General features: G+C 41.8%; 1 protein-coding gene across 1 annotated transcript in view; it reads left to right on the top strand.

Moving 5' to 3' along the window:
• LOC5578183 overlaps positions 1 to 20,285 on the top strand; it is a 241,769-nt gene that overhangs the window by 190,827 nt on the left and 30,657 nt on the right. Inside the window, exon 3 of the mRNA XM_021849975.1 lies at positions 13,024 to 13,167. Within this exon, the coding sequence (XP_021705667.1) occupies positions 13,024 to 13,167 (144 nt within the window). The remainder of the gene's footprint in view (positions 1 to 13,023; positions 13,168 to 20,285) is intronic.

The following is a 20,285-nucleotide window of genomic DNA, read 5'->3' as shown; positions in this document are numbered from 1 at the left end:
ATCCAATGACCAAAATTTTCGAGACCACACCCCCCACGAGCTCGCCCAACTCTACGGCGAACCCAGTATCAAGAAGATGGCCAAAGCTGGAAGGATACGATGGGCAGGGCATGTTGCAAGAATGCCGGACAGCAACCCTGCAAAGATGGTGTTCGCTTCGGATCCGGTTGGTACAAGAAGGCGTGGAGCGCAGCGAGCAAGATGAGCGGATCAAGTGCGTATCGATTTGGCGAGCGTGGAGCAGAACCGAGGATGGAGAGATGCTGCCACGTACCGAGTATTATGGTGTGAAATTTGTGGGCTTCGTAGCCGTGCGGTTAGTGTCACCAAGGCATTTAGGCGTATCGTACTAAGGAGTGTGGGTTCGATTCCCGCCACATGCCGAAAAACTTTTCGTGAGGAATGTTATTCGTCTGTGCCACTGGGCGTTGCATGCTAGTCCGTTGTCTAGTGTGGTGCTTCCTTCAAAGGGCGAACAGCCCACTGGAAGCATTATCGTGTAGTGTCTTTAAAAAAAAAATGTTGATTCAGTGTTATCTGTGTAGATGTTAACTAAATAAATGAAATGAAATGAATGAACCCCTCAGGTATTCACCATGTTTTTCATTTTGGTGTCTGAATTCGCCACCTTAATTGATTTCTTATGTTGAAGAAATGGTGGGGGGAAAAATAGGAAAACTGATTCTGTGAAGTGTGATAAAAATCTTCATGAAGGCGTTTGGTTTCAAATCGCGATTGGTGCATGATCTATTGGTAATGGAGATTTCTTTGACTTCCCTAGGCATCAAGTATCATCGTACTTGCCACACGATATTTGAATGCGAAAATGGCGAAGTCGACAAGAGTAAACATACTATGTAGCCGTGGGGACGTAATTCTAAAAAAGAAGAAGAAAAAATACGAAAAGAGGAAGCCAAAATATATCATTTATGCAACTCTAAACAGTACTCTGAATTTTGTGGTCTGATAACAATAAAACGATTCCAAACGCCTTGAATGAAAGCATTTACCTACAGAGCATGCTTTTTCATCTCTGATCTAAAATTGATACATTTCAATAATGAACCTCTCTGATCTCCATCCTTCCCTTGCCCCATGTGTCCTGATTTGTTTAACTGGTTGATTTTAGACAAAGTCGTAAACCACTCGGGTCATGCCAGGAGACCCCCTTTCGATTCTGGATTCTCGACTCGTTATTGTCAATCAATCTTCGTTAGTTTCAGTTTCCGTCTGGCCATAATTTGATTCCGATAATGCTGCACGTTGGGATTTCTTTCCAGAAACATTCACCATGTGCCAACTCAACTATCGGAAACGATAGCTAGCAATCCATATGCGGTAGTTTCTATTACGGACTTCCGACTGCCGGACCACACGTTGCACAGCTGGAAATCTTCGATGGTTGTTGGAATGAGCGTTGGCTGACCTCTCTATCTACTACTATTTACGAGCCAGATTCTATATCTCATTAAGAGGATCAGCCCGGCATTGACGTTGGATTTGCATCTCAAGCAGGATGATTTTCCATTTTCGAATAGTTCGTCTGCGGTACGCCTTATTTTCAAATTGAATCCCAGCTTGAGCATCCAACAAGCAATCAATGAGCCATCGGACCAAATCAAATAGTTGCTAGCTATGCGATGGGAGCCAACGGAAGCTGGATTTATCGGAATGGTATGCGGCTGATGATGATGATGATGGCAATGCTGATGAAGATAATGCTAATGGGTATGAAATGGCTGTACGCAACTTATTGAGACAAATTGAGATTGGTGGAACAATGTGAAATCCATTGTTTCGCAGGTGGAATCAATAGTTATTTTCAAAAATACCTGCATCGAAAGCTATATGATTTCATTAATATCTTCTTCTTGGCATAACGTCCTCACTGGGACAGAGCCTGCTTCTCAGCTTAGTGTTCAATGAGCACTTCCACAGTTATTAACTGAGAGCCTTTTTTTTCCAAAGTTGCCATTTTCGCATTCTTATATCGTGTGGCATGGAATCTATGGCGATGATACTCTGTGCCCAAAGAAGTCAAGGAAATTCCCAGTACGAAAAGATCCTGTCGACCGGGAATCGAACTCAGACACCTTCAGCATGGCTTTGCTCTGTAGCCACGGACCCTAACCACCCTAGCCAGTCTCCGAACGATTAAAACGAATTAAACGTTTCGAAGGTGTCATCTCTATTTTTGTTTCTTTTGTCGATTTTTGTCTAGTGTTTGGATTAACTTTAATTGTCTTATGTCTGACGGATTTACTTTCACTTAACGTATTTTGAGCAAATCTCAAATCTTTTTTAGTCATACTCATACAAAGGTGTTCTGTGTAAGGCAACCAAATTTTTATATATTTGTTACATTTGACTTGCATGTCTTTTGAAAGGTTCATTTTCATCTAGCATGAGCCCTAGATACTTAACTTCATCTGACAAACTTATTGGAACCCCTCTCATGGAACCTCTCTGACAACATGTCTTTTGAATCAAAATGTAGCGTTATTTAAGGACTGAATTTACTAATCGAATATGCTATAAGGAGCCAGTATCTATGTAGTCATCTTCCCGCTCACCGATAAAACCCTATAGGAGTTAAAGATCAGACTTAGTTGCAAATAAACCTTCAATAGCATCAAACCGAATACCTTCGCGTATACTCAGTAGAGCCAATAAAGTGTCGCTATTCCGTTCCCCAAAAAATCGAAGCACACTATAAAAATTCGAAATCCTACATAAATTATGGTGCTTCGAGCCGGATGAATGAAGCTTTTGGGAATTGTGCTTGCGATTTTGTCCTCATCGGTAAATGATCTCGAGTGATTTGAGCTTGAGCTTGATTGACCGCCCGTGGATGCTACTTCAGTATCGCCAGATCAGCTGCACTTACACAAGGAACCAACCGAATGACTGTTTGGAACGAACAGACACCTTCAGTGTATAAGTGCTGGTGATATTCTATTTTTAGGCAACAATGGCGCCTGCCACGTCAAAATGCAGACCAATGTAGGATGGAGGGAGGAAATGATGTTGCACTTATACTGGCCCACTGTAGACCGTGGAGTCCGACTGCATCTGGGGGAAAGGCATAACAGAGAGGTTTTGAGGTTAGCAGACTGCCTATGTATCAAGCGTAAAGGAAAGTCATGCGCGTGGAAGAATGGAAGCGTTAGGGAAACGGTTTTCTCGTCCGTCTCTTGTTCTAGCGTTTGCTATGAACGAATAGTTTGAGTGTGATAAATTAAGAATGGAAGATATAAGCAAGTAAGAGATATACAACTACAAAGTACGAGGAAAGGGACGGGCCTGGGATTGAACCCATGACCTTCTACTTATGGAGCAGAAGTGGTAGCCATTAGACCACTAATCCCGTCTCGTAAATGATCTCGAGTGATTCCGTGTAAAAACTGTGACTGATCGAGAAAAGAAATTCTCATCAACGGACGAGTGGGTAGTGCATATTAAATCGAATTGAACGATCGAATGTTGTGTTGCGTGGTCGCTGTACATACACCGAACTCATCGATTTCCCAAGCAGCCGCAGCCTCGAATCAATCGTCACTTCCAAAGGTCGACCATCCGATCCCTCTCGCTCCACCACACACCGTCCTACAGTGGCGGGCTTCCATACATAGGTCGGACAAAACCTTAAATACGTCCCAAATCGCTTGATAATGGTAATCTATTAACTGTCTTGGATGCCTGATCTCATCCCGTTGGAAATAACTGCCAAATTGAAAATTCGATTTTCTAGTGAAATTTGTCCAAGTTAAGTTTTGTCATCCAATCGAATAAAAAGGCTATTATTACAAAAAAAAAATAGTTGTAATGCAGAAATTTGTGTATAAACCTAAACGAGAGATACATATTCAAGTTCCTTGTAGTAATTTCAGTATAATTTTAAACGTGTTATGACACATTATGCAGATTTGAATGAGGAAATAGATAAATTATAATGAAAAATGAAAATGAAATTTTCGACAAAGAGGGGCAAGAAAAACTATTGCACTTCAGAAAGTTTGGATGATTTGCTGGTTCATAGTGAGTGACTCATTTTCTCGAAACACTTCACATAAAACGGACGAAGTTTTGAAAATTTATCAAAACTTCAGAGAAGGATTGCAAAAATCATTTTTTGCTACAACTAACAACTCATTGTGTTAAAGTGTATGTTACTATAGCTATAATCTAAAGCTTAAGACTACGCTTTTGAATAAAGCCTATTGAGCTCAAATCGGTTTTGATTTCGTTGAGGTACAACTGTTTGAAGTTTGCTTGGTGAACCATAGATGATGAATTTTAAGCAGCATAATTTGGCTGACTTTCGCGCACTTACGATGCTGCCAAAAATCGAAAACAAAACAGATCAATCCCAACTTTTGAGAAATCGTCACTCAATAGTATAGATATCTAGAGAAAATATTAACAAGCGATTTTGAGAATATGAATTTTCGAGGTTTTGTCTGGCCGTGCGCCACTGTGCGTCCCCCGTCATAAGTAACCAAGGGGCCGCCCATAAATTACGTAGCATTTTTTCACTGATTTTTTACACCCCCCTCCCACCTCGTAGCATTTAGTCACAAATTCTCATACCCCCCCTTGGAAAATACGTAGCATATCAAGTACACCCCCACCCCCTGAATTTTTCATTAATTCTTTTTTTTCATAGATTTGGCAAAATCGAAATATTAAAAGAAGAAATTCAAAACAAAGTTTGATATTAATTACTGACTGAAACCAAGGGAAGTACTCGCAGCTCTATCTTGCTAGCCCATTGCGTCAAAATCATACAAAATAGTGGTCAAATAATGGTGAAGGCGTAATCAATTTTCTCGAAAACATCTATTTTATGAATTTAGCAGAATTTGCTGATTAAATTGTCAACTGCGCACTGCAGTAGCTCGTAGTATTTAACTGCTTGCAAACAATATCTTTCAAGTGCATTGTTAAACTGAAATTTTACGAATTATGGTTAAACTGGTTATGGACTTAGGTGATCGGCTTTTCAATTTTACTCTTATTTGACAGCCGATCTCCACCCTTGACTGAAATGACAGGATTATCTGACAAATGATAGTTTGATATTTTTGCTCTCAAAAATCATTCGGAAACAGGTTAAACAAGCTTTTTTTTCCAAACTACGTAACTTGAATTTTGGTTCCCAGTTTATACAGGTTGAATATAATTTTTAGTACTTTTGCTGTTGTTCAAACCTAAAACAAGATTAAAATCAAAATGTAGAAGAATGTTACGTAAATGTAGGAAAATGTGTAAATATAGTAAAATGTGTTTGGATTGATAAAGCTAACAGCAACGAGAAAGAGTTCAAAATATTTCATAATTTATTAAACAGAAATTTTGTTATATTAGAGGATTATATCTTTCAATTTGAGAATGTTATTATTAATTCGAATCCATTACCGAGTGATTTAGAAAACTGAATGATGGAACAATTTGAAAAACATGCGAATTTGATGTCCTCACTATTATCCAGGCTGTGACTGAATGAAATTATGGAATGGAAATAAAACGGTTGATGCAATGTCTTGTTAACAAATGGAAAACCAATATTTTTCGATTCGATAAGGCATTGATTTTTACTTAATATGCTGAACTTTTTTTTTGTTTATTTATAAACAACATAATTTGGACACGAATTTAATATAATATTCACATATCTATTTAAAGCTTTATAAAATCTGTTCCATTGTATTTATCATATTAATGTTTTGAAACTGAATCATCAGTTTATAACCCAATTTTAATAAGTCAGACAATGAAGTTTGATTAAAAAAGCAACTAAGCTATTTTTAGCGATCTTATTTAAAATGCTACGTCCACTAGTTGAGACCACTCCCTCCCCCTCGTCACACATCGTCACAAATTCGTTCAGCCCCCCTCCCCCCTAAAATGCTACGTCATTTATGGACGACCCCCAAGCTGAATTTAGCACATTCAGCCATTACCGTTCAAAAATCCTGCCCCTTGTGTAAACAGGTAGGGGAACTGTGGGTAAAATGAACAGGGGGGGTTAAATGAACAGGTTTGTGTTTTACGGTAATTATGCTATAAATCTATGCAAAACATAGCACCATCCTTAATCTTCAGACTAATGAGCTATTTCGACAACTCAAGTGCGATCTTGAACTGTCAAAAGCTGGAAAAGTAAACAAAAACAAAGTACGCCTCTTTGTTTTCTCATATGATGTAAATTTTCACTCGTGGAATTTAAGGTTTTTATGACTAAAATCATGAAAAATCTATTAAACTGCGTAGCACATCATATCTTTAAAGTATTTATGATAGGTAGACGGAAATTGAAAGTATTTTTATCTTCTTAATTCTTAGAACAAATGATAGGAATATGTTGTTTCTTTGGGAGTAAAATGAATCACTCGAGATGGGGGTAATATGAACACCATGGCAGGACGAATGCTACCGGATTTTATTTCAGATATCAAGAGTTTTCCGGAAGAAATATGAAGACAGACATGAACAGCCATCCAAATGATCGCGGCTAAGCGTTCCATCGATGCCGGAATGTCTGTGAGATATGCATTAATCATGTACCAGAGGCCGAGCATCATGCCGCAACCCGTTCAATTTGAGTGGTGTTCATTTTACCCCTACTACATGTTCATTTTACCCCCAGCATGTGTTCATATTACCCCCATTGTATGTTCATTTTACCCCCAAGTATATGTTCATATTACCCCCGTTACATGTTCATTTTAAAATTATATTTCCATCACAGTATTTCAACTTAATGCATTGCATAAACATCCTTCTTCAATTCTGAGCAATTAAAAAAGAATATGATAGTTTCATAAGCAAGAAAACATGAAAATTGCCTAGAGTGCTCATTTTACCCTCAGTTCCCCTAGCTCACTTGCCTTTCCAATGCGAAGTGTTTGACCCCTGCACAGCGGTTTGAAGCCACGAAGAAAAACGCTCTTTGCATCAACTGTCTGTCACCTTCGCATATCGGCAAGGCGAAGATGTATCGAAGCGAAACCTCGAATGTTCAAGAGCACAAATCTTGGATCGATTGGTCCCCACCAGCGAGTGAGTTAAATTTTCAGCACAAGCGGTTGTCTGGTTCTCTAGATTTGTGCTCTTGGAAATTCGAGGTTTGGCTTCGATGCATCTTCACTTTAAAGCTTGCATGAGTGGAACCTGCAGAGTATGTATGCCAGCAAAGACATCACACGATGTTGCATCAGAGACCCGTTGTCGCCTCGAATACCCAAGTAACCTGTAAGCACGATAATGCGGCACGGTAACAGCATTATATGCGCATATGGGGTAATCATTTGATGCATGTCAGTTTTATATAAGCATATAATGCTATTGTAATGCCAGAAAAGGCGAAATAGCGTGCCATTATAGTGCCAAGATATAACCGTGCTTCTATGCACCACTAATGCTGATATAAGACCACGTGAGAAACGTCAGTTGTTTTCGCCAGGTTTTTAGGGCGAATATTTTGTGCTTTCGCGTACGCAGCCAGAGAGCTTTCGCGTTTGCGGCTAAGCAACTGGTACACGAACTAAATAAATGAATGAATGAAAACGGAAACCTATAATAGTATGCAAAAAAATGTAATAAAATGATACAGATAGTACTTCTCCGTATCAGACATATTCGTTTTGGTAGTTTTCATCCTTTTGAGGACATGCAATTGCCACATTTTGATCCTCGTTTTATGATGATGAAATTCCTCATTTTGCGTCTCGAACCTGCGACACCCGTATTGTTGAGTTGTTGGCCTGCTCCTTTGCTCCTACTGCCACATAAGATGAATAGTATTGAAAAGAAAAGTGACCAATTTAAACCATCACTTTTCCCCGTAAAAAAACCTGCAATTGTAGTAGTGAGAAGATTTATGTTTGACTCCCTCTTACCACTATATGCAAACACAAAGCACGTGGTATATCTTTCAAAACTCTGGATGGCATTTAAACATGCCCTGTATTCGAATATAAAGCCAATATAGTGCTTATTTAATGCCTGTATGCATCAGGCTTAGATGCTGTAATAGGGTTTCTATGCAGCGGAAGTGCTGTTATAAAGTGTGTAAGCATTTGTGGTGCTATTATAATGCATGTACACATCTATGATGCTAATTAAGGGCTTATTATTAGTGCTTATGGTTACTTGGGTCGTCCTCAACTCCGACCAACCGTCCTCAGTCTAGTCTTCTGCATAAATAGTCTCAGCAACCCAAGTAAGCTTATTCAGCTAAAATGCAGTTTATACAGCTTTTTTCAGCTGAATAAACTATTATTCAGCTATCAATGTTACCTGGGAACTTGAAATCCAATCCCAAGCCAAAGCGGTCCCTGCCCACCAAACCAGCCATTTTCCGATGCCTTTTATTGAAGCCCAGCGTACTGTTCCTGTCACCGTTCTTTTGTCGATGGTGAAAGTTTTTACTTCTCTGATTCTTCATGTGGGCCCGTGCTTTGCTGGATTCTGGATCGCAGCTGAACTTCGTTTCGGAGAATCACGCCCAAAACCTGAAGCTTCGTCGAACAAAGGAATTCGTCCCAATCAGCGGGGTCGGCCTTTCGTCCAAATACACCAAATCTATCCGTATGCAATCCTACTGTGCTGATTTCGAAGAGACTTGGAAATTCAATGTGTTGTCTAAGCTAACGTTGGAGCTGCCGAATCCAGCTGTCGATGTTTCCGATCCAATTGGCCTTCGGATATTGTATTAGCGGACCCAACATTCTACCGCCCTGGATCAATCGAATTGATACTAGGCGTGGACATCTTCTACGACCTGCTACGTGACGGTCAGCGCAATTCTGGATGGGTGATATCCGAAATGGTAGAAGTGAAGGTTCTTGTGTCAGTCTCCCACCTTGCCCATATTTCGTCTAGTTCAACAATAGAGGATCAGTTAGCGCGGATCTGGGAAATAGAATCGTGCTACATCCAAAGCACGCATTCCATCCGATGCTTTTGACAGATAAACATTCTCTCACCGACCTAATACTGGTCCATTACTACTGAAAGGTCTTACACGCCGAATCACAGCTTCTCGACACGGTTGTGCGGGAACATTTTTGGCCGCTTTGGGTCAGAAATCTTGCCCGACGAGTGGCCCACGCTTGTACCCGCTGCTTTCGCTGCAAACCGAAGGTTTTGGAGCAGTTTATGGGAGAACTACAACCTGAACGTGTGCAGCCAACTTTCCCATTTCTTCACACCGGAGTCGACTACTGTGGCCCATTCATGTGCCGTTCTACTCACTGCGCCACGGCAGTAAAATGCTACGTCTCGGTGTTCGTCTGTCTTGTGACAAAGACGCTCCATTAGGAGTGCGTAGCAGATTTGACCACCAACTCCTTTCTAGCCGCCTTGAAGCGTTTTGTTGCTCGCAGAGACAAACCGGAGCTGATTCAAATTATTAATGCTCTAAATTTTCAAGGAGCTAAGCGGAAGCTCGAAGAACTAGCCCGTCTGTTTCGGTCTCAACAGCATCGAGATAAAGTCACCCGTAGTTGCTTGGAAGATGGAATTACTTTCAAGTTTATCCCTCCCAGATCCCCAAACTTCGGTGGACTCTGGGAGGCGGCTTTTAAGTCAACAAAGGACCGTTTTAGTCGTACCGTAGGGAATGTGATTCTCTACCAGGACGAATTTCGGACCTTGCTAACCCAAAGAGATAACTGCCTTTATTCTCCATCCAAACGACCTAGAGGTGCTTAAGCCTGGGCATTTCTTGGCCCATCGATCGCTCACTGCCATAGACTGGACCGGACAGACACATGAGAACGTCCGTAGAATCTGGAGGCAATGGCAGTCCGAATATCTGTCCGTGCTGCAGCCTCGTAATCGGTCGACCAAGCGGCATAACAATATCCAGGTCGGCACGTTGGTACTGGTGAAGGAGGACAATCTTCCTCCGCTAAAAGACGAAGATTGCATCCGATGTGAGGACGAAGGACGGAGAATATCGCCGAGGTATCTCTATGCGTGTTGCCAAATCAACCCGAAGCTGGCGACGTCGTTGAACCCCAAGAAGGAAACTAGGATCCTTTCATCGAACGCTGTTGGGAAAAGACGGAATAGAAGTTACCTGCGGCGGCATAACCCGTAGGAAGATAATTTGAAGAGGAGGAGCTGGATTTAATTGCGACAATATTGGTATGGGAATTTACTATAACATTTCCATTAGAGTGGTTACCCGATGGATGAGAATTAGCTTTTGAATGCGTATGATTACAACTTACCTGATGGGTATGGTTATCAAGCAAGCGATCGTGAACTAAAAAAAATAGAAGTGTTGGAGAATATGCTTGGGCTATTCAGGCTACGATAAAAAGTTTCCACTCATCTGCCTGGTACAATCTTCAACAATTAATTTGCGTGAAGGGCAATCCCAAAAGTTAGGCTTATGGTTGCCCCGCAATTTGCGCATACAAACTTTTTGGTAACTTTCTTCACATGACAAGCATCCTTAGCGTAAGAAGAACTTCTGTAAATGATGCAGTTAGCATCCAATGCTTAGTACCATCACCAAATAGATTTCTCTTTACCATTATGATTATTTGAATTGAAAAGAATCCAAGAAAATTATCTATATTATCATTTCTATTTTCATATGATTCATTATCATTAGACGTAGTAAGTGAAAATGTATGCATCTCTCTTCAAGAAGCAATTTTGTAAATTTTCTAGATAATTATTAATGATGTCAAATTGATATTTCTAAGAATTTGTTCAGGAGTTTTTGATTAAGTATTCTAGTATTATCCACTAAAAGTTTAGGAATTGCTTCATTTTGCATTCTGAAGGGCCCACACTTTGGCACCTCTTAAAGATTGGCGATGGTTCTCCTGACCAACTGCACGCTAGGTCACTTAGCACAATAGGATACTTTAATGAAGGATTGTTAAGCTTTAAATACATAATATTGCTTCTCTGTTGCGACAATGAAAGATTGTAGCATCATTGCAGTCGAAAATCATTTGTGTATATGTGAGTAACGTAAGCTTATCGAGACATTATCAGATGCAACATATAGGCAGTGAATGCATTGACACCACGTTGGTCAAAAATAATGACGGTTAACGAATAATAATTTTAAATAAAGGCATGAACGGCAGGAAACCCGAAGCAGAAAGCCATCCCGAATAGGTGATAGTATCAAAATTATGTTATAAAATGTCATGTTGAGATTCAATTATTAATTATACAAGGGGCCCAGAAAGTCGTAGCAGTAAACGCACAGCTATTCAGCAACACCAAGCTGGGGGTCATGAGTTCAAAACCCACAGTTTAATGATCTTTTTGGATTAAAATTTTTCTAAATTCCCAGGCAGGCTTGATAATACTCCTCAACATCATTAGAGTTCGGTGAGATACTCTAGAGCAGCGTGCTGCCTTTGCCTCTTTGCGAGGGAGCGAAAAAAAATGCTAAGCAAAGAGGCAACGAAAAATGAACGAGGAAGATGCGGCACAGAACACAACAGAGTAAAATTCCATCAAAAAAGGATGCTCTCACAACTCCCCAAAGGCTGTCTTGTTCGGGCGGCAGACACAAGAGTTCTTTTGAAGTGTGAGTAAAGGTGAGCATCGCAACAAGGGAGAGAGAGTAGGGTTTTGGCCACCCTAAGAGAGAATGTCAATAAAAATTATATGAGAAGCCGTATTTATTCAACAAATATGTCAAAAGCAAGCTTTCAATCCATTTTATGTAAGTAAAATTTCAAAACTCAGCTAAAACCATGTTTTCGCTTTGAAATTTTCGTTGGTCAGTATAGGCCACCAGAACCAGTTTTAGCCAGAGGTTTAAGGTTTGATGGGCTTCGTAGCCGTGTGGTTAGCGGCGTCAGTCGTTTAGGGGTATTGTGCTACGGAGTGTGGGTTCGATTCCCGCCCCAGCCGAAGAAAACTTTTCGTCAAAAAAACGAAAAATTCTTCACAAGCCCACTGGTCGTTCCGTGTGTCCGTTGTCTAATGTTAATCATGTTCAGTCTGTGCAGCCTATGGCTGAAGACGGTGTAAGTTGTCTTTTCTTTTTAACTTTGGTTCCAAAAGTGGCCAATCAAATTGATTTCTTATGAGAGTGGCCAGATTAGGAGAACCCTGCCAAATTAGGTGTATGGGTGTTAAAATTATGAGGAAAATCAATTGTTTTTCCTATGTTTTGAATCAATTCGGACGAGTAAATGAATGTAGCTCTATCGTGTGAATATGATCTATTGAACACAAAAGGTTTCATTCTGATTGGCTTTGTGAAACGGTGTATAATCCGCTTTGGTTACAACTGGCGTATGACCAAAACCGGTGCTTCTACCCTACCTTAAAAAATCATCGCATTTTTTTGCACTCTCACTCGAATTGCTTGAGGATCTGTGTTGAACATTTTGAGTTCATTTTTTTCTCCTCAGAAAAACGGCAAAATTGTCTCCTCTTTGCATCGCAGAGGAGTTTCTAATACACTGTCTATCAAGCCTGCTCCCAGGGCATACGCGGTTAAAAATATACAACCGCGATATACACATGCAAAAATTATTAATTTGCAAAAAAAAGCTCGCAGTTGATAATTGTTAAAGTGCTCATAAGAACACTAACCGAGAAGCAGGCTCTGTCCCAGTGGGGACATAACGCCAGAAAAAAAGGAAGAAGATTTAAGTACCTCACGTTGATACAATTTTAATATGACAACTTTTTCTATTGATTAATAACTGAACCGTTTGTTCAAAAAAGACGACGGTCTCTCTAGTGACTATAAGTCACCTGAAGAGATCAAAAATTGAATAAATGATTAACTTGGATTTTTCCCAGTTCAACTACCGTTTCGATTCGAAATATGTCGGGTTAGTTTCCTCATTAACAAATCAAGTTCTACTTCTGATACTATCAGCTAGTCAGGCTGCGTATGTGACACCCGAATGGAAAAGTCCCTTGGGGATTACTCGCGAAAAAAAATGCATATCAGTCGATTAAAACCAAATTTCATTCAATGCATATAATCAGCGGCCTGTTTTTCCTCGTTTCCATTTTCAGATTGTGGACGGAAATGCCAAAACCGATGTGTCGAATCGCCGTGAGCCGGGTCAGTTTTGTGGCGAGTCCGAACAACCGCAAACATTCATCAGCGAAACGAACGCCGTCAAAATCGTCTTTCATACCGATAATTTCACCGATCAGGTAAGTTGATTCGCAAGTTCCACTTCGATGGACGAAAACAGAGAAACTAGGTTGAAGAAGCTTGTCCTCGATTTCATCCCATTGTCCTAGATGTCAAAACTAGTAGAACACGGCTCCCGAAAATATATTTGGACATACAAGCTTATCCACTTTGTGGCGTTGTAAATAATAAATGTGCCACCATTTGAAAGTGCTTTCCACAATCGTCGGTTGACAAAAGTTTTCTTTTCGGTTGGGTGTGGTAGATTCCGACATGGTGCATGGTAAAAAGTTTTCCACAAAAGTTTCGCTGACGGTTGTAGCTTTTTCTGGTTCACAAGAACGACCTAGAGAGGGTGAGGGTATGCGATATTTTTGAATGATTTAAAGGGAACGTTTACCATATCAGTGTTAGAAATCCCATGCATTATTGCATTTCATATCGGTATGAAAAAACTGCATATCACATACCCTAAATAGACCGAGAGTCCTACGGAGGGCGACAACGACACACAAACAAGCTCTGGCAGCACAAATATAGTGCATCGAGGTGAGAGGATGTCGTTATGCAATGGTGCGGCTGACTTTAGCGACAACGGATGCTGTGGTCAGACAGACACTGAAATCCCGGCCATTCGAATTCGGAATGAGCAAAACTCCTGCTCCTGTGCTCTGGCTGGGAGGAAGGAAGGTGAAAAATTGTGCGGAAATTGGTGTGAAGGATAAAAAGTAGGAGCGATAAATCAAGCAGAAACAAGACAAATAACTTGCAGACACTTGCCTCGTATTAGAACAGGAGTTTTGTTTTAGCGCAGTTCGGTGGACAAGATAAAGCACTCAATTAGCGGACCACTTCTTGCGATACTCCGTGGAGAGAAGATGTATTACCCCAGAAGTGAACCAAAATTGTGTAGTTTTGTTCGTGATAGCAAACGCCTGAAAGGATCTTCGCATTTATCATTTCTAAAATTGTTTTCCATATACGGTTGTGACAAGCAAATTCGCTGACACTGGTTTACAACTAATCGCTTACAACGAAAAGTGATTTAATTAGTCTCATGTTTCATTATGATTATGTTTTGATTTCATAGATCGGACTAAATCGTTGTACCGTAATCCGGGGTAACATTGATCATTTTTCTGAATGTTTCTTCAATATTTCGTTTGAAAATGCAAATGTTGCAGGTTTTATATTTTTAAAACAAGTACTGCCACCCATAGCTCGAGACTATATACTGTATTTTGTTTATTGAAAGATTTAGGCATGTTAAAAAAAATGTTTAGGCGATTTTTTGATTTAGTTGATATGGGGTAACATTGATCACCTATATAAACAACGTTCGGTAATACTGAAAATATCGTTACTTACTTGAATCATGGCCCGTGAAGCCGAATATGAAGACCAAACGCTTACAAGTCATTTACTTTTTGAGTTATTTTAAAATTAAAAACACCTCGAACAGCGGAATAAGCCTAAAGGTAGGCAATTTCCTATGGGAATTTTCGAATTGCTAACAGTAATTCAGTAATGTTGCCTAATTGAGCATACAGTCAGGTCTCCTATTAGACACATGGTTGGGGGGCGTAATAGGAATCTACGTTATAGGAGACCCAGGGCTTATGGGATTTCATCACTTTGGGGGTGTCGTTGAATATCTCGTATGCCAAAAGAGATAGAACAGTACTGTCTTCGGCGAAGTTTCAGTACTAAGTACGATCTACCTTTAGGAGTTGAGGATCATCCTTTTAGTTGAGAACTTGGCCGGTAGGGGCGCTTTTTTCTGATTTGCACTATATGAACCATGAGGGATAAGAATGCAAAATTTTGTAACATATGATATCTCTGAATCCTGATGATTTGGAAGGTTGGTGTCTTCGGAAGAGTTGTTCAGTAGCTCAAGGGCTGACATGGTACGGAATTACGCCACCAGGCGGCGTTAGTGGGCATAGAATTTTTGTTTTGCGCATAGCTCAGTTGCCTGACCACTTAGAAAGATGACGTCTTCGGCAAAGTTGCTCAGTATCACAAGGGCTAACATTATTTGAGCCAAAAGTTTCGAAATGGTGCCACTAGGCGGCGCTAGTGAGCAAGGAATTTTTATTTCGTAGATAGCTCAATAGTCTGACCACTTAGAAAGTTAGCGTCTTCGGCAAAGTATCTCTGTATCACAAGGGCTAACATAATTTGAGCCGAAAGTTTCGAAATTTTGCCACTAGGCGGCGCTAGTGAGCAAAGCATTTTTGTTTTGCGCATAGCTCAGTAGCCCGACCACTTAGAAAGATGGCGTCTTCGGCAAAGTTGATCAGTATCACAAGGGCTAACATTATTTGAGCCGAAAGTTTCGAAATTTTGCCACTAGGCGGCGCTAGTGAGCAAGGAATTTTTATTTCGTAGATAGCTCAATAGTCTGACCACTTAGAAAGTTGGCGTCTTCGGCAAAGTTTCTCAGTATCACAAGGGCTGACATTATTTGAGTCGAAAGTGTCGAAATTTTGCCACTAGGTGGCGCTAGTGAGCAAGGAATTTTAATTTCGTGGATAGCTCAGTAGCCTGACCACTTAGAAAGTTGGCGTCTTCGGCAAAGTTGCTAAGTATTACAAGGGCTAACATTATTTGAGCCAAAAGTTTCGAAATTTTGCCACTAGGCGGCGCTAGTGAGCCAAGAATTTTTGAACAAAAATTCTTGGCTCACTAGCGCCGCCTAGTGGCAAAATTTCGAAACTTTCGGCTCAAATAATGTTAGCCCTTGTGATACTGATCAACTTTGTAGAAGACGCCATCTCTCTATGTGGTCAGGCTACTGAGCTATGCACAAAACAAAAATTCCTTGCTCACTAGCGCCGCCTAGTGGCAAAATTTCGACACTTTCGGCTCAAATAATGTTAGCCCTTGTGATACTGATCAACTTTGTCGAAGACGCCATTTTTCTAAGTGGTCAGGCTACTGAGCTATCCACGAAACAAAAATTATTTGCTCACTAGCGCCGCCTAGTGGCAAAATTTCGAAACTTTTGGCTCAAATAATGTTAGCCCTTGTGATACTGAGCAACTTTGCCGGAGACGCCATCTTTCTAAGTGGTCGGGCTACTGAGCTATGCACAAAACAAAAATTCCTTGCTCACTAGCGCCGCCTAGTGGCAAAATTTCGACACTTTCGGCTCAAATAATGTTAGCCCTTGTGATACAGAGCAACTTTGCCGAAGACGCCATCGTTCTAAGTGGTCAGGCTACTGAGCTATGCGCAAAACAAAAATTCCTTGCTCACTAGCGCCGCCTATTGGCAAAATTTCGAAACATTTGGCTCAAATAATGTAAGCCCTTGTGATACTGAGCAACTTTGCCGAAGACGCCATCTTTCTAAGTGGTCAGGCAACTGAGCTATGCGCAAAACAAAAATTCCATGCCCACTAGCGCCGCCTGGTGGCGTAATTCCGTATCAGAATGACCACCACATGTCAGCCCTTGAGCTACTGAACAACTCTTCCGAAGACACCAACCTTCCAAAACATCAGGATTCAGAGATATCATATGTTACAAAATTGTGCATTCTTATCCCTCATGGTTCATATAGTGCAAATCAGAAAAAGCGCCCCTACCGGCCAAGTTCTCAACTAAAAGGATGATCCTCAACTCCTAAAGGTAGATCGTACTAAGTACTGAAACTTCGCCGAAGACAGTACTGTACTATGTCTTTTGGCATACGAGATATTCAACGACACCCCCAAAGTGATGAAATCCCATAAGCCCTGGGTCTCCTATAACGTCCTGGTGTGTCTTATAGGAGTGAGCGTAATAGGAGTGCACGTTATAGGAATGCGTTTAATAGGAGACCCGACTGTACTTATAAAAGTTTTGACAACGGAATCCTTTTCGGCGATGTCATTTTTAGTAAGAACCACATTTTGCTTGCTTATATCGTTTGCAGCACTCATGTGAGACACGAATCTTCGGTAGTGTCATCCTTAACAATTAAAATAATTATTTCGAAAAGTTGACAAATTCACGCATAAGGTAAACGCAATTTTCACAAAAATATTAACTTTTATTAGCTTATGAATATAAGAAACACAAGCACCGTTCATGATTTGAAAATGTTTCATCAATAAATGATAATACAAACTTTTGATGAGGTGAGTCATTCCGATCAATGTTACCCCGCTGATCAATGATACCCCGGATTACGGTACCTCGATACCTGAAGGACTCGACATCCTTTTCTACTGTGACCGCTTCCATTGATTCTATATTAGTCAGCTCGGTTTTATTCAGAGAGTTCAGTTCAGAGTTTTCACAAGTGTCGGATTGTTTCGCGGTCTTCGGCAATATTCTTCATCGTAAAAATACCTATCGAGGTCTATGTTCAGAATTTTTATAGAGGACAATGGACGACCTCTGGCGATTTTTCTTTGTAAAAGTAAGTTTTCCCATAGTAAATCCCATACAAACTTTGAACGGCTGGCGCTAAAATATAGTTTCTCCGATCGAGCTGAAATTTTGCACAGTTGTTATGGGACCTAAATGCAATCCAAAAAGTGGACTGGAGCGAGAATCTAAATTTAGTCCCACACTAGTGGACACACTAGTCAATAGACTTCTCTTACTGCGTCTCGTCACTGAACCATTCGATATTATTCTTTACGCAGGCATAGCCGACGAAGCTATTGAAGTTTGGCATTTCGTCGATCACATTTATTTTTTATTTTTGTTTTTTACAAGGAGGAAATCTGCAAACAGACCGCCTGAGAAGGTTACTCAGGGAGTGTGGGGATACCCTTGGCCTCAGTATCTCACCCCTTACCCATATAACACAACACATAAATCAGAAGTAGCCTAAGCAAACTGCTTCTCCTAGCTGACTTAAACAATGTTACAAGGGACCAGGCTCGGCAGAGCTAATCATCTGCAGCCAACTCTTGGTCGACGCGCCATAAGTGCTGCAATTCTAACATATTGTGAGCGACAGCCGTAGTTACTGCATTCCAGCACTCAGCATCGGTACACATTCTCTGTGTGATATTGCCAGGGGAAGTGTGCACTCCGCATTTAGTGCATCCGATCTCTCACGGCAATGAAACGGGGGCAATCGAACACGACATACTCTACTGTTTCCTCCACACCAGAACATTTGGGGCACGCAGGAGATTCTAAGTGCCCGAACCTATCCAGGTACTATCTATAGCAATCATGTCCTAACAGATACTGCGTCAGGTGGAAGTTCACTTCCCCATGGTTCCTTTCATACCTATTTGACACATTTGGAATTAACCAGGGGGTCAATCTACCTCTAGTGGAGTTATCCCATTCCTGCTGCCAACCTCTGAGCTTTGCCTCTTTACACGCGTTGCGGACTCCATTTTTATATATATAGAAATTTCGCACTTCTAGCACAGCTAGAAACTTTCACCTAACCCGGAGCACATGGGGTTTAAGCTCTGTGGTTCTCACTTAACGGTCTATCACGGTCTATTATTCAACGTTCTACTGCGGCTGCACGTCTCGAGTGCGGTAACAGAGAAAAAAAAGGGGAAACCAACTCTATACCACGCCCTTTTCTTTGGCATAGGCTTCAAGTCAGCTGTCCCCCTGGAACTACCTCATGGTACTACTTCAGGGGGTGGAGGGCTTGTTAATGCTTCTACGCCTTTTCGTCACTTCTTGCTCTATTCGATCTGGCTGCAATTTGTCTCTTCAACGTCACTCACATTTTGGGGCCGACCACACGCCTTGACCATGTGGGACTTTATCGATAGATGCTGCTGTGTTTTGTTGGTGCACTTGACTCCATTTTCTGATCGTCATGCTCAACAGGCGGACCAATTGGAAGCCGAGGTCGGTCTTGCGATTCCGGTTGAGGGGTGACTTCCGGTTTGCAAGCGCCCCGACGACCCAAAGCCGGCGGTTCGTCGTAATCCATACTACTCGGCTTAGTTCCCGACAGTCGGCTAGCCAACTCCTATGGAGAGTACCTAGATGAAGGAATATCTCCCGAAACCGGTAACGTTATGCGTTGTTCATACTCCACTGTTGGCCGGTAGAGTGCCGAGGTCGGCCCAGAGATTCCTGTTGAAGGATGGCTTCCGTTTTACTGACGCTCCGACGACTCAAGCCGGTGATACGCTCGCACTACTCAGAATAGCCCCCGACGGTGGATCTATCCTACTTCGACGAATATTTCCCCGGCGGCGGAAGATCTTCCGAACCGATGCTATCCGGGCCGAGGTCGGTCCTGCGATTTCGTAGGAGGAAAACTTCCGGTTCACAGGCGCCCCGACGACCATTTGCCAGTGCTGTTACGCGATCTATTCAGCTAGTCCCCGGCGGAGGATCTAGCCTACTTCGACTCGATGGTGGTCGGCCAAGTGTCTGGGTCGGTTCTGCAATTCCAGTTGGAGGATGACTTCCGGTTCACAGGCATCCCCCCAAGGATTAACATCAGCTGTACGGCACAGCTCTTTGATGCAGTTAGACTTGCTCAGTTTAATCTCACGTTTGAAAGCAGATCTGGCTTGCTGGAACACAATTCTCCGCTCTTCTCGGACTTCCTCGGGTCTGGCTCTATGATATCGTCTCCTGACTTTAAGACAAGCGGCGCGAAGAGTGCAGAGTGCCTCGTTCCACCAGTATACGGGACGCCGGTTGTTTGATGGCTTCCGTTTTCTTGGCATTGTTATGTCAGACGCCCTTGTCAGCTCCATCGCATCGCGTTCCGGGATATCGCTGTCTACACGAAGTGCTTAGACGAAAAGGCCCTTGTTGCAGGCATTCGTCAACCACTGCTGTACGATAGGCACGGTTCTCGGCGTTGCCACGCAGTCCCATCGACCAATGCTATAGAGGATTGCCTGGTGATCGCTATGGGTATACTCCACACTTACCCACCAGTTCATGTTGCCCACCAGCGACAGACTACACCATGTAAGATCGATGATCGATGCTCGTCCATTTTTCCTAAATGTGCTAACGGTACCTTCATTGCACAGCTGGAGATCTAGCTTTGCCAGGGCCTCCAGCAGGCTGTAACTCCTGGCATTGGTTACCCTGCTATCCCACTCCACGGCCCATCCAATTAGTACTGGCTTCCAACCGACAACTCACCGGTTAATTCCTCTAACATCCGCCTGAATTCGTCGAGCGTCCTT

The sequence above is a fragment of the Aedes aegypti genome, chromosome 3, assembly GCF_002204515.2.
Source record: "Aedes aegypti strain LVP_AGWG chromosome 3, AaegL5.0 Primary Assembly, whole genome shotgun sequence".
NCBI lineage: Eukaryota > Metazoa > Arthropoda > Insecta > Diptera > Culicidae > Aedes > Aedes aegypti.
Note: the sequence above shows the minus strand (reverse complement) of the source record. Positions and strands in the feature narration are given on the sequence as shown.